The 13,773-nt window shown below is 41.5% G+C and overlaps 2 protein-coding genes across 2 annotated transcripts; one reads left to right on the forward strand and one right to left on the reverse strand.

Annotated features, from left to right (window-relative positions):
- The first annotated feature begins 4,834 nt into the window (after window positions 1-4,834).
- fosl1a (FOS like 1, AP-1 transcription factor subunit a) lies at window positions 4,835-8,466 on the forward strand. Its single transcript, XM_030396377.1, has 4 exons — window positions 4,835-5,225; window positions 5,729-5,986; window positions 6,971-7,078; window positions 7,198-8,466. Exons 1-4 carry the CDS (start codon window positions 5,121-5,123, stop codon window positions 7,753-7,755), a joined length of 1,029 nt encoding a protein of 342 aa, XP_030252237.1. The 5' UTR covers window positions 4,835-5,120; the 3' UTR covers window positions 7,756-8,466.
- Window positions 8,467-10,973: 2,507 nt separating this feature from the next.
- ccdc85b (coiled-coil domain containing 85B) lies at window positions 10,974-13,773 on the reverse strand. The gene has a single exon (XM_030396378.1). The coding sequence runs from the start codon at window positions 12,826-12,828 to the stop codon at window positions 12,226-12,228; it is 603 nt and encodes a 200-aa protein (XP_030252238.1). The 5' UTR covers window positions 12,829-13,773; the 3' UTR covers window positions 10,974-12,225.

Below are 13,773 nucleotides of genomic sequence, written 5' to 3' on the forward strand. Positions count from 1 at the left end.
GAAGCCATGCTGGTGCTGCCATGAGTTAATCCTTCTTTTATCTCCTCTCTTTCCTCTCTTTTCTGATAAGACTCAAGTTTTATTTTAATGTATTAAAGCAAAACGTGCATGTTTATTTTAAAGTATGCAGCCGAGAGAATATCAGGGTGGGGCCTCTCACTTTTCATTTGACAGAATTTGCTCTCAAAATGTGAAATACTTATTAATTAAAGGCTAATGCATCGGCTAGACCAACCACATCTTTTTAACTTACTACAGGTGGGACCCCTACCCCAATACTGATACCAGTAGAAATTCTGATACCAATCCATCGGCCGATATCGAGACAATTTTCATACTTGTTAGGAAGATAAGCTATAGAGGCAAGATATTTTACAGTTTAACAATAAACCTCATTGTCTAAAATGTCACCAGTGCACTGACACAGTAAACGTCTCTGGAATTTTGATTATTATAATCTACCTCAAGAATGTTTTCGTATTATAATCTCTAAAAAATATATCCGCTGGTAATTTTGGCCAACCAGTCGGGCTCTGTTACAGGTTAAAGGTGCACTGTGTGGGTTTTGGGGAAGTGACCAAACTGACCTTAAATGACAACACAGTTTCCTACTGTTTTACTCTGTTTCTATGTGGCGGACCCTGCCACCTTTCTAGCCTCAAACAGTGTTCTTGAGGCCTTATTCTGAGAATAGCTTGTTTATTCAGTTTTGGAAAAGATAAATATTTCAGAGTTTGTTTTATTCCCTCATTAATATTGTAAATTTAAAAAAAAATTCAGAGTTTGAACCTCTTTCCCAAAACTACAGTGTCCCTTTAAAGCAGTCCGTTTTATTTAAGAACATTTGCTACATTTAACAGACATACTGGGCTCTTTACTCTCCTCTATTCATCCCAATGTGGTTGAAGTTACTACATACTGAGAGATTTCTTCACATTTAGATTTCTTATATAAAAACACATTCTTAAAACTTCAGACTGTTGTCGATATAATGCAGTTTAATTGAGCTCCATCTCACTTTTGCTGAACATTTGGTTTCTCAAAACAGTATTACACTACATTTGCCAGTGAGACGGCTGTTTCATAAGGAAAAGATTGACAATGCAGTTTCAAAAATGAGCTGAGTAAAAGGCCTTTTGTGTCACAGTGTATGAGTTGCTCTTCAGCTATTTAGTAAAATGCATTGTCAATGTTTTTAAGACAGTCATCTCAGTAAAGACTTGGATTTTTTTTCTCTTTTTGAACTTCACCTTTTCTTTCAGGAGTTTTACTAAACATTTTTTAAATTGGAGCTTCTACTATAACTATTGTACTCATGTATCGATAATTTTAAGGATTTGTATGCTACCCTACCTCTTCTATATCAGACAGTGACTCAGAATGTGTACTTTTACTCATTCTCAGTTTCTATGACCTCAGGACGTTTTACTGCTCTTACATCCATACTTTTTAAAGTTAAATGCCAAGCTGACAAAAATTATATACAATATTCCCCACACTTTTTACAGTATGGCCACTGTATTTGTGGGAATATTACATTTTATTAAGATAACATCCAATCAAAGTATTCATTAATTGTTATTATGGCTAGTAGAAATCACATACAGTATGTCAGCAGCACCTCAACAAACCATGACCTGCACAATCCGACCCGGACAGCCAGAACTGTCTCGGTACAGGAATGTTCAAAAGAACCTCACCTAACCATGAATTTACTACACCCACCATGAGGGTGGCATGAGGATGCTGGTATGCTCTGTGAAGCACGTGTGTGTCTGGCTGAGTGGGATGGGTGAGTGGGTGGGTGTGGATGAGTTATGTGAGTGCACATGGAGGTTTTTAGGGTGAGTAAACAGCAATGGAATCTACATTTCCCTTCCTCCCCAGAAACCCCCCTGAAAAAATGTCAACTTTTGGAGGGAAAACGTGGAGTAAAACAGAAACCAGCAACTTACTCACACTGGCACATGCAAGTATACACAAACACATCAGGCCATTGTCTCCTGAGCAGCGTTTCCTGGTCGGATAGAATATTAAAGAGACAGCTCGATGGAGGTGTAATAATCAAGGGGGGGGGGGAGAATCAACATGTTGTGACATGTCACAGTTATAGACACAGAAAGTGTGTCATCACTGCATTCCTGAAGCTCGACTCATCTGACGCTCACCTTTACCCTATATTCTCTTCACCTGATACAATCAACTACATTGAAAAAGAAAACATCCTGCGGTGTTTCGCTTATTATTACAGAGTGTAATCCTGTTGAAATCTGACATATGAGACTCATCAGTCGTATGTGCAACAGGTACAAGCCCTATTAAATGTCACGCTCCCGGCTGTTTTCGTTCTCATTCATAAGTTATGACAAGACTGAAGCCCCACAATTCACAATGTCACAATTTCTAGAAAAGTAATCATTAATCTGCCCAATCTCACCCCGCCCCTTTTTTTTCTCCCATAAGCAGATCTTTTTTTTCAGCAGACTAGAAACCATCCTTGCAATTAACTGTATTGACTCTTTCAGAGAAATTGACAATCCTTATCCCTCAGAGAAGAATTAGCAGTAATGTGAGATGCTGGTTCGACAGTCAGCAGCGAGGAGAAGTCAGGCCTTGCCGGGAACTCTGTCCTTGGGGAGTGCAAGGTCAGCAGCTGTTGTGTCAGACTGAAGCTTACCGTATCTACAGCAGGCGTTTTTTGAATCTCTACTAGTTACTATATTCTGCTTGCGAGTAAAAAAAAAAAAAAAAAAAAACAGTCGTTGGAGCGGATGGTGAAATAATCGAGCAGCTTTGTGGCAGTTCGACTGACTCATCTCCACAGGCATGCGTGCACATTGATGTGGTCTGGAGAGTGAGAGTGGCTGCCAAAAGACCTCAGCACAAATAGGCACATGCATCCAGCGTCGACTTGACTTTATCATCTGTGTCATAATAACCTGTCCTGTAGTTTACACGCAACCCTGACGTTAACCCACAGCGGAGAGATGAGAAGCATGTTTTCCTTCCTGTTGTTTTGAGACCTGACAGCATTATGATGAAGGACTAAGTGCTCATTACTGTTTCAAAAGTATTTGTAGGCCTGGGGTATATTTTATAGTCCATCATTTACATTTACATGAGCAGTATAAAGCAGCTAGTATTATATAAAAGGAGGGTTGTTGACATCCATCCCTGAATATAAATGCTTTAATCATTTCAAGGTTTTCATTAGTTCTGTATAGAAAGTTGACTTAACTAAAATTAATAAAATGTATTAATTTAATCAAGTTAATGACAAAAGTTTATTTAATTTTACTTTGATATTTTGCAGTTTGAATTTAAAATCTGTAATTTTGCTTAAACACAACATTTCAAACATTATTGTACTTTTAGCATGTGGTTAAAATGACATTAATTACTAAATACAAGCATTCATTCTCCACTGGCGTTGGAAGTTAAATGGAAAAACTAGGTTTACTTAACTTTAAAAAAAAAATACTTTTGGATTACCTCAATACCAAACATATGCAAATGAAGACAAAAGAAAATGAATATCAATCAGATGACTTTAATTTCATTTATATTATCTGAAAGAATGAATGAAGTTTGAACATAGTGTCACTCGTGACTCTTCAAGTGTTGTCATAGTTACAGAGAAGTTTATCATTCTTTAAAACCGTAATCCCCTTTTTACAATATGTATCTGTAATCATCTTTGTAATACATATTTTTTCCCCATAACGTGAGTAGATTACAGTTAACTCTTTTTGTTTCCTAATGATGTAATCCTGTTTACTGTCACTCCCCAAGCCTCTGGTTCACAATAATAGTTAAAGGAGCACTATGTAGTTTTTATTTGTGTAGAAATTCAAACTCAACATTTTAATATTTTCAATATTAATGAGGTGATAATACAAACTCAGCAATAATATTTTTATAAGTAAGTAAATAAGGTCCCCAGATCACTGTTTCAGGCTAGAAAAGGTGGCAGGGTCTGCCACATGTAAACAAAGTAAAACAGTATTAAACTGTGTTTTCCTTTAAGGCCAGTTTGTTTATTCAGTTTATTCATTCATGGAAACAATGAGTTAGTTTATTTAGGCATAAAAAAAAAAGCACAAGGTCTGATTAACATTTCTACATAATGCACCTTTAACAAACAATTAAATGTTTTTCAAACCATAGATGAAGCAACTATTTATAACTATTTACGGTTGCTTTATAGACAGTTTTTAAAACAATTCATTGTTTGTTTACAGTGAAATAAACTAGTTATTTTAAGATATATATTAACAGTTATTCTGTCATTTATTGGTGATGGTGTTTTGTAAAGTGTTTCCAAACTATGAGTATATTTGCCACAAAAATAATTAAGTAAACAAATAAATAAATATCTGCCTTTATTTTGTAATGTGTGATAAACTTTTTCCATTCAGATTTTTAAACTAGCTTTTTTTTTGTATCCTTATGTGTAAAAAGTACCGCAAATATTCAAATAACAGTAAAGTTTAACCTAAATAACAACACTATGTTTTACTTTTTAACGCCATCAAGGGCTGAATTGATAAAAACAAGTGGCATCATACATCACTGGTGACAGTTCTTCCACTGAGGGAGGAAAACTGAACAAGTGTTTCACCAGAACCCTCTCGATCTGAGGAGAAGCGGCTTTTTGCTCCGAGGGATCCCGGCTTTGTTGCTCTCGGGAGGAAACTCTCACCATATATGGTCAATGACGTCACCACACGTGGTTGGCTTCGTGAGAGATTCCAGACAACAGTATTTCCCGTAACTGCGGAGGGGCGTGGTGAACCTATAGTGCCGCTTTAAGAGTTTACAACCTCACAATCATTCCCAGACTCGCTCTCCTGGATGTGTGACTAAGGACGGGAGGAAGTGCTGGAAGTCGTTTTAGGAAGTTTTAGGGCGGTTTGAAAAAAAAGCAAGGCGACATTCGCTTCCTCGTTCACCCCTCGAAAACACACCGGGTTGGACTCTACCGTTTACCGCAATAAGGTGGGCTTACCCCAAGTTTGAATTCACACACGAGACTCAATCTGAAAGTGGTTTGAGAGAGACCTGAGGACTTCGCAGGCGCAGCTGGGACCGATTTAAGTTTCTTTTAAGGCAGAAGAAGGATGTATCGAAACTTTGGGAGTCAAGGACGAGGCAACCCGCCGTACACAGGCAGCGGCTCTGGGTCTCTGGGAGGCTCCAGCACCTCCACTACACAACAGGAGCAGGTAGGTGGACCCTCATTCAAACTGGGCTACAGGTTGTCACTGACAGATGTAGGTCAGATGTGTGAAACAAGATGTAAATCAAGCAGGGGGGGAAAAAAAGTGTAAATATATAACTATAATAAAGTGTCATGTCGTTATACCCAGGTACAGCGAAACTTTGCTAGGCTTCTCTTTGTTAATTAGGTAAAAGACATGTGACTGGGAGCACAGAATGTAGAACAAAGACATCTAGATAAAAGCTAATAAAATAAATACTACGTCATAATAAAACAAACAAGTAAAAGCTGCTTTAAAGTCGAGGGCAGTGCAAAGTCAACCTGTTAAACTTAATTTCTAGTTAGATGTATAAGTTATTATACTGTATATGTGTCATAATGACTTAAAGTAAAGATGTTTTAACACATTATTTTGCATCAAGGCCACAGAAAACATGTGTCTCTTATTTTAATTTTAAGTCTTCTGTAACTTGTCCTCTAAACTTCATTCATTTTTGTTCCCCCCAGAAATTTACAATGGCAGGCAGCAGTCAGTTCGTACCAAGCCTCAATGCCATCACGACCAATCAGGACCTCCAGTGGCTGGTCCAGCCCTCCCTCTTGCATCCACCGGGCCCTTCACGGTCTCCGGTGCCCCCGTACCCAACCCTCTCAGGGGCTCGGCTGCTGGGCCCACAGCCCTCCAGCTCCCATCTCTTCAGACCAGGGGTCATCAGGGCGGCTGCAAACAGTCCTGGTCCGTCAAGGCGCCGCAACGACGAACATGTAAGGAAGTAGACCTTAAAGAGATGACGCTTTATGGGGATTTTCTTTGTTGACATTTGACATTTTCCTTCGAGGGCTTGCAGGTAGTGAGGTGTGGACAGCCGCTCATCATTTCAGTGTAACTAATGTGTAATATCCTGTAACTCTCCATGACACACTGCCCACAGTCATTTCCTTCAGACTTACACATCACCATTTAGAAATAAGATAACGTAAGAGATGTTGTGTAATGCATAATTTCAATACCTCTTCAATTCTGAGGTTACTTTAAAAGAAAAAAAAAATGGGAAAATTGACCCTCCAGAGACGACCGTGAACTGTTTATGTTCTTCTGTGGTGTTTGCTTTGAGTCAGTGTGGACTCACCTGTGACACGCTGTTTGCAACGGTCTGCTTTGTGTTAGCAGAGCGACTCAAACGTGTCAGAACAAGATAGCACAGATGTTAAAGTGACCCAACTCAACACAACCTCAGCCTTGAGGAACCCGTCCACACGTCCGTCACGACTACTGTGTAATTCTTTGGTTTCATCAGGCACATGTTGGCACACATCAGCCGTCACAGTTTGGTTCTTGGAGTTGTAATTTCATGTTACAGGAAGTGGAGTGTCATGTGACTCACAGGGGCAAGTCATTTTCTGTGACTCACACCTGAGTCACCGCTGGGGTCTGAGTGTGACTCATCATCGCTCTGAAAGGGCGGGAAATTATTGGATCAGCGGCAATTATTCAGTAGGAGTGCTGGGTGAAGTCAGAGCGAACAATGGCATAAAAAGCTCAGACGTTTCAGAGTCATTCAGCTGCCATGAGTGTGATGACTCACTGCGCACACATGGTGGTAGTGTTTCACCTGTGTGTGTCTGTAGGGACTCTCAGCGTGTCTGCGTTTGATAATATCAAATTAGTTTTTGCCCAAAGCAAGAAGGTTTCACAATCCAATGTAACTCACATATTTTCTGTTTCTCTCTCTCTCTCTCCCACCAAAGTTATCCCAAGAAGAGATAGAGAGACGCAGAGTAAGGAGGGAGAGGAACAAACTGGCAGCAGCAAAATGTCGCAATCGCCGCCGGGAGCTGACAGACACACTGCAAAATGTGAGTGAACATCACACAAATGTCACAGCGCTCAGGCTTGAAATACAAGCTCTCATTTCAGGACTGAATTTAACAATATGTCCGTCTTTTCTCTGCTTCCCACCCCTTCCCCGGTGTAGGAGACTGACCAGCTGGAGGATGAGAAGTCCCGTCTGCAGAAGGAAATAGCTGAATTACAAAAGGAGAGAGACAAGCTGGAGCTGGTCCTGGAGGCCCACCGCCCCATCTGTAAAATAGAGGACTCTGATTCTGATTCAGACCCGCATCCATCAGTCTCCTCTCTGGGAGGCATCAAGATGGAGCCAGTGGACTTGGCGAGACCTGGACCCTCAACCAAACTACCAACAAAGATGGAGAAGCCCAAACCGAAGATAACCATCCCAAACAAGTCTGTGACACCATCCGTCTCTGCTGTAGCCTTCGATTCAGAGTCGCTCCACACCCCGGTGCTCACGTCTACTCCTTCTCCCACGCCCTTCAGAGCTGGCATGATGTTCACCTACCCCTCAGCTCCGGTGGACACCAGCGCCTCCAGCACATCCCATGCTGCAACACACCAAGGAAGCCAGCAGCAGTCTCACGCCCCGCAGCCGTGTGGAGTCGCTCACCGCCGCAGCAGCAGCAGCGGTGACCAATCGGATCACTCCCTGCACTCCCCGACCATCCTCACTCTGTGATTGGCGCCTCTTGTCCTCCGGGCAAAACACTAATGTTCAGTTTGTCCTTGTGTGTGTGACAAAAAAAAAGGATCTCTGGAGGAAATGAAAATTGTGATAACAACCATTCCAAAATGAGCTTTGTGCATCTGCCTCATTTCATCTGTTGGGAAAGTTGATTCTGTGCTTAGAGATGCGAGTTAGTGGCATTATCAGGATATGAATGTTACACTCTTTATAGTTGTGGTATGAATAAAAAGCCTTTATATTTCTCATTGGAAAAGCTACGAGGTAGAGCGAGTATTTGCATGCAGAAGATATTATATAAAGAATTATAAGAGCTTTAGAAATAACTGAGAACAATAATAATATATTTTTCGTCATAATTCCTAATGTTGCATTTTATGACTTGTTACCTTGTTACGTCATGTTGTGTAACACTTTATAAACGTCCTCTTTAAAGGAAAAGTACTTATAAATAAATGGTCCTTATTTTTGTAAGAATCTTTAAAGAATCATAATATTGTCTATGCAAATTATTGACCACTAAGGCTGGGCCGTAGGAGTTAATACAGATTATATAATCATGTATTTATTTTCAGAGTGTAATTTATTTTTGGTAATGTTTTTCTCCGACGAATGAATTGCTTTGGTGGGCAGTGCCTTACTGTTAACTTTTGTCAAAGCTACTTCACAGACAATAAAGAATAACAGACCAGAACTGTGTGAAAAGTGTGGTGGTTTGATATTTCTTTGGTGAGAAACAAACAACGTGAAGACTGAAATACATCTTTTAAACTACAGATTCTACTTGGTGTTAATCATGTAAAGTGTGTTAACATTTTTTAAATTGTGTAAAGTGAACATTTAGACACCACAGTGACTCAAAGTAGGAACTGATAGATTACAGGTTGAGTTTTACTTTAAAAAATCGAGGAAATCGATTACCTCAAAATGACTAAGTAAAGTTAACTAATAATTTTAAGTTGCAACAGTTTTACTACTTGGACCTTCTGGGGTAATCCAATTTCCTGACCTTTTTAAAGTCATATAAACTTTTTAAATGTGCAGTGTATTTTGCATTTGATGAAGCAAAATGAGAACTGAATGTTTTCTGCGTGCAGCATCTCCAGCTGTTTCTTTTGTATATCATATCGTTAAATGAAAATCTTTGTGTATTGGAGTGTTGGACTGTAAAATGGGAAGTCATATTGGGCGTAATTCATTTATTTCAGATAGGGCTGCTATGATTAATTGATTAGTTTTCAATTAATCACCAACTGTTTTGTTCATTTCCGCCCACAGGAAGTTGATGTTTTCACCCGCGTGTCTGTTTGATTGTTGGTTTGTCAGCAGGATAACTCAAAAACTACCTAACAGATTTCCACTAAACTTGGATGGAGGCTGAGTCTCATCCCAGAACAGACCCCCGCAACTTTTGGTGTGGATCTGGACGAAGGGGCGGATTGAGGGAGTTTTCTTTGAAGAGGCTCTGTGTTGTGCTGGAAGCCGGTTGTTAGTTTATGTTAGCGGACTCCATGTCTAAACTAACGATAGCCACTGTTGCTGTCTGTCAGCCGAGCAGAAAGAAGCTCTGGGGAACAGGGCGTTTGAGAATGTGCATGAAGTCACATCTTTTAAACCGTCGTGTAAAATCTGACCCAAGTCTTTCACAGAGAAATAGGATGATATAAAGGATAGAGAGAGAGGGAAGGTTTCGGTTTCACGCTACTATCCGCTCACATATGGCCGATTAAACAGGTGATTGCTAAGTGAAACTGCTATAATTTGTTACCATTGTGAGATCGGGTGTTGCCACATGGATACTGATGAAAAATATCAGGTATTCAGGTGGCTGGTATCTCTGAGCGAGTATAGAAGTGGACGGTTGGGCCTTGGCTGAGGTATGCTCTCTACCAATTGCCATTCCAGATGAATAATCGGTCAGAATTCTGTTAAATTCAGCTTCTTAAATGTGAATGTTTTCTCATTTCTTCACTCCTGTCTGGCACTAAAAACTGAATATCTTTTGGTTGTGGACAGATCAACACATTTCAGTGAGTCATCCTCAGCTTTGGGAAACACTCATTGATGTTTTTCACCATCTTTTTTACCCAGACGACTAATCAATGAATCGAGACAATGATCAGCAGATTACTCAGCAATGAAAATTATCATCAGGCGCAGCTCTGTTTACCTTAAAATGAGAATCGAGTCATGATCGACTCATCACCATGCTGATGGAGAGTCAGGTGACAAAACATTTCTGGAGCTTCACAGTAAACAAGCGTTGTAGTATTCTCCTAAACAACAGAGGTAGACGGGGACTCGTTTTAAAATGTATAAAGCTTCTACGACGTCATCCAAGTCTCCTGAAGCCTGGAGATCCCAAATTGATTTGAAAAGATGTCATTTTTAGCCTTTAAGCTAACATGTCCAGTCTGTAAATAACGTCTTAGCAACATAATTTGGGATCTCAGGGCTTCTGGAGACTTGGGTTAAGCCGGAAAGCTGTATGAAGTCATTTTATATTTTTTTAATACAAGACAATCTTCTTCACTTGTTTAGGAGAATCCTGCAGCTCTGTTTTGCCGTGAAGCTCCAGAAATGTTTTTGTGGACTACGAAACTTTCACCTGACTTTCCAGCGAGTAGACGACTGATGAATGTTTTGAATTTCCGTGAACTTGAACCTTCAAGAGGATTTGATGTACTGCAGCATGTACTGACAAACCCTGATGACCGCTCAGTGTCCCTCGACTATGAACACTGTGTTCTCTGTTACTCAATTTCCCCAAACTGAAGCGAATCTCTTGCTAATACATACATGGCTCAGAGGGCATTGGATTGCTCTGCTAAAATGGGGTTAGAGAGAGAAACAGAGATGGAACGAGAGTCAGATTGAGCGCTGGAGAGCAAAAAAAAAAATATGTGTGTGTGTGTGTGTGTTTGTGTGCTGCTGTCAGAGGACGCCTGCACATCACTAAGTGGGTAAAAGCATTACTGCCCTCTTCAGCTCTCCAGACTGTGCAAATAGGGATCCAAAAATAAAACTGATGAACATCCATAAAGTCAGTCTGTATGACATGAAGGGAACATCAATCAAGCGCCGGCCAGTTCGGACACGAAGGTCAGAACAACAAGTGCGGAAATCAATCCTTCACTGTGTGTCATGTAAATGTAAATGCTTGTTCCTGCAAAGTCGAACACGCGACAAGAAGAAAAGGTCAGAACAGCACACAAAGTGTCATACCCACTGTATTTAAAGCTCTTCAATGCACTACGAGCATAGCCCACCAATAAACAGCTAAACGACAAAATAAATCTTTTCTAATCCATGTGCATTATCTATGATTTAAACTGAAATCGGTTAGTAGTTAATACAGATAAATCAAGATAAGGAAGGGGTCAAAAGTCAAGATTATCCCTAATGTTACAGGGTAAATACAAAGCATGAGTTACAGAAGAGGAAGCCGAGCATTGCCGGCTCAAACAATCTGTGATATGCTAATTGAACAACAACAACAACTTCATAAGAAAAAAATGTAACACAAGTGAATTTTTAAAACAGCTTGAATAGAATAGAAATCATTCAAACGTTTGTTAGACCTTTTCCAGTTTGTTACAAAGAGTTTTTTCCCAGTCGGATTGTTTTTTTTTTGTTTGTTTGTTTGTTTGTTTTAAAAAAAGGGGGGTGACAGCTCTGAGTGAGGTCCAAGGACATCTATACCAGCGTCTGATCCACTGCCCCACCCACAGTAAACCTGAAGGGGCCTCCACATCAGACTGGTTCAACAGGCCTGTACAAATGCTGTGACAATCATCATGCACGTATGGCACTCCAATCCTGTCCTGAGGAAGAGAGTGCATAAAATATTACACATTATTGGGCATCTAGCAAAAAAAGCAAATATCAAATAGTTTCAATGTTTTCTCTTTTTCGTCTTCTTTTTTTTATCACAACTCATCTATTTTCAGTGCTATTGGAGATTCGGTGGACTAAATATGGCTCAAAACTGGATTGTAATGAATCTTTAGATCGTGTGATTTAAGAGATCCATGGTAACGCTGTCCAGTGCAATAGAAAACAAGGCTTCTACCAGTGTAGGCTAAGTCCAGTGCATGAGATAAATTTATATATGTGACCCACTTTTTTGGTCCCATTTCGTTTTTTTCTATTTTTTATCATCAACAGACCACTGAAAAAAGGAGAGGTTTTTTTTTTCTTCCCAAAAACAGAAAGCTAGAAAAAACACTGTAAAATTTTTAGACGCAGTATCATCTGGTAAAATGTCTTCAAAGTCCTGAAACGTGTCTCTTTGTCGAGTCAAACACTTGGTGGCACACAGATCTCTGCAGCAAATCCAGGAGGATCTATAATGCTTCTGCGCCAATTTGTCTGACAAAGCCTCTGTCAATCACATCAACCCATAATACTCTACAGCTTCCTCTTTTTAGAGCCGGACGAGCCCCTGCTGACATCAACCTGTCATCAGTCATCAGGTGAGCACACCAGGTGGAGCTGGTCCGGGCTCCCCACGCTGCCTGTGCTCGAGCTCCCGTCCCCCAGGTCCCGCGCCACCATGCAGGGCAGGTTGAGCTCGGTGGACCCTCCCGGGCTGGAGTCGCTCCTGCTCACGCACTCCTCCTCCAGGACCAGGCACAGCTCCTTCAGGTCCAGGTTCTCCTTCACCAGCCCGTCCTGCATGCGCTCCAGATCCGCCAGCTTTTTCAAGTAGCCGCCCAGGTCCTCCCGCATCACCTTGGCTGCGTGGTGGCCGAACAGCTGCCATTCCCTCGCCAGCTTCTTCACTTTGAGCCGGTCGTCGTCCAGGAAGCAGCACAGGTCCCGCAGCTCCACGTTCTCCTCCTGCAGGCGCTGATTGATGGTCTTCAGTTCCCTGATTTCGAGGAGGTGTCCCTGCAGCTGCTTGTTCACCTCCTTTATCAGCCGTCCTCGCTGGATGAGGGCTGAGATTTTGTCCGACTCCTCTTTACGCAGCCGGCTCACCAGCTCCTCTTTGGAGCACGCCAGCAAATCCTCGTCAGACATCTTTGACAGCTCCCTGTTGATTATCTCACCTTCGGTACTCATTTTGTTCTGTTTTTTTTTTTTTTTTTTTTTTTTTTTTTAAAAAGACACCTACACCTACGAGGGTACCTGAGAATCTATATTTAAAAAAAGCGCTGAGATGTGTTTGGATGCTTCGATGCTTCAACACTCGGGCATCACATCCTCGTCTGTATCTGCATCCAGTGTGATCCAGATGTCATCACGACGGCACCGGAGGCCAAATCATAGCAGAGAACATGTGATGTCTTTATTTAGATGGCTTTTTTCTTCTTCTTCTTCTTCTTCTTCTTCCTCTGCAAGTCTCTCTGACTTCAGTCCTGTTTTCTTTTAACCCAGTGATTGTTCTCCGTGGATGATGATGATCGCCCTGATGTGTGGGGAAAAAAAGATGAAGATGCACCGCAAAACCCCTCCGATAATGTCAATCTGTCATCCTCCCAGCAGCAGCAGCAGCAGCAGCAGGCTGTGTTCTCCGAAGGCCTCCGAGAACACAGCTGTCCTTATTTTACCTCCTCTCGCAGTGTTTTGAAGGCAGCCCGCTGAGCTCTTCTGGACTCTCTCTGCACGAAGGCCCCGCTCGATCCACGGAGGCTTAATCCAGCAGCCTCGGACGCACACCCTGCAGATGTTGTGGTTTTCACGTCGCTGGCATCGTCTCATCAGGCTGTGCTCGGCTCGCCTCGGCTGAATGAACTCCGCTCCGCGCTCGGCTGCAGTGATGATTCCGCACGGTGCAGCAGCCTTTTCTTTTTCTTTTTTTTTTATGAAGCCCGATTCATTCTTTAGAGTAAAAGAAAACAACAGACAAACAAAATAAATCACAATCCAATCTCGACCTCTATCCGCTCAGAATAAGTGCATCATCTCCGCTCATCCTCTCGGGCTGGACTGTTACCACAACAATGTCCGCCTCCGCCACTTTCACGGCTCTGACTCCGCTCGGCAGTAAGATGCGTGTCAAGCGCG

The sequence above is a fragment of the Sparus aurata genome, chromosome 18 (assembly GCF_900880675.1).
Source record: "Sparus aurata chromosome 18, fSpaAur1.1, whole genome shotgun sequence".
Lineage (NCBI taxonomy): Eukaryota > Metazoa > Chordata > Actinopteri > Spariformes > Sparidae > Sparus > Sparus aurata.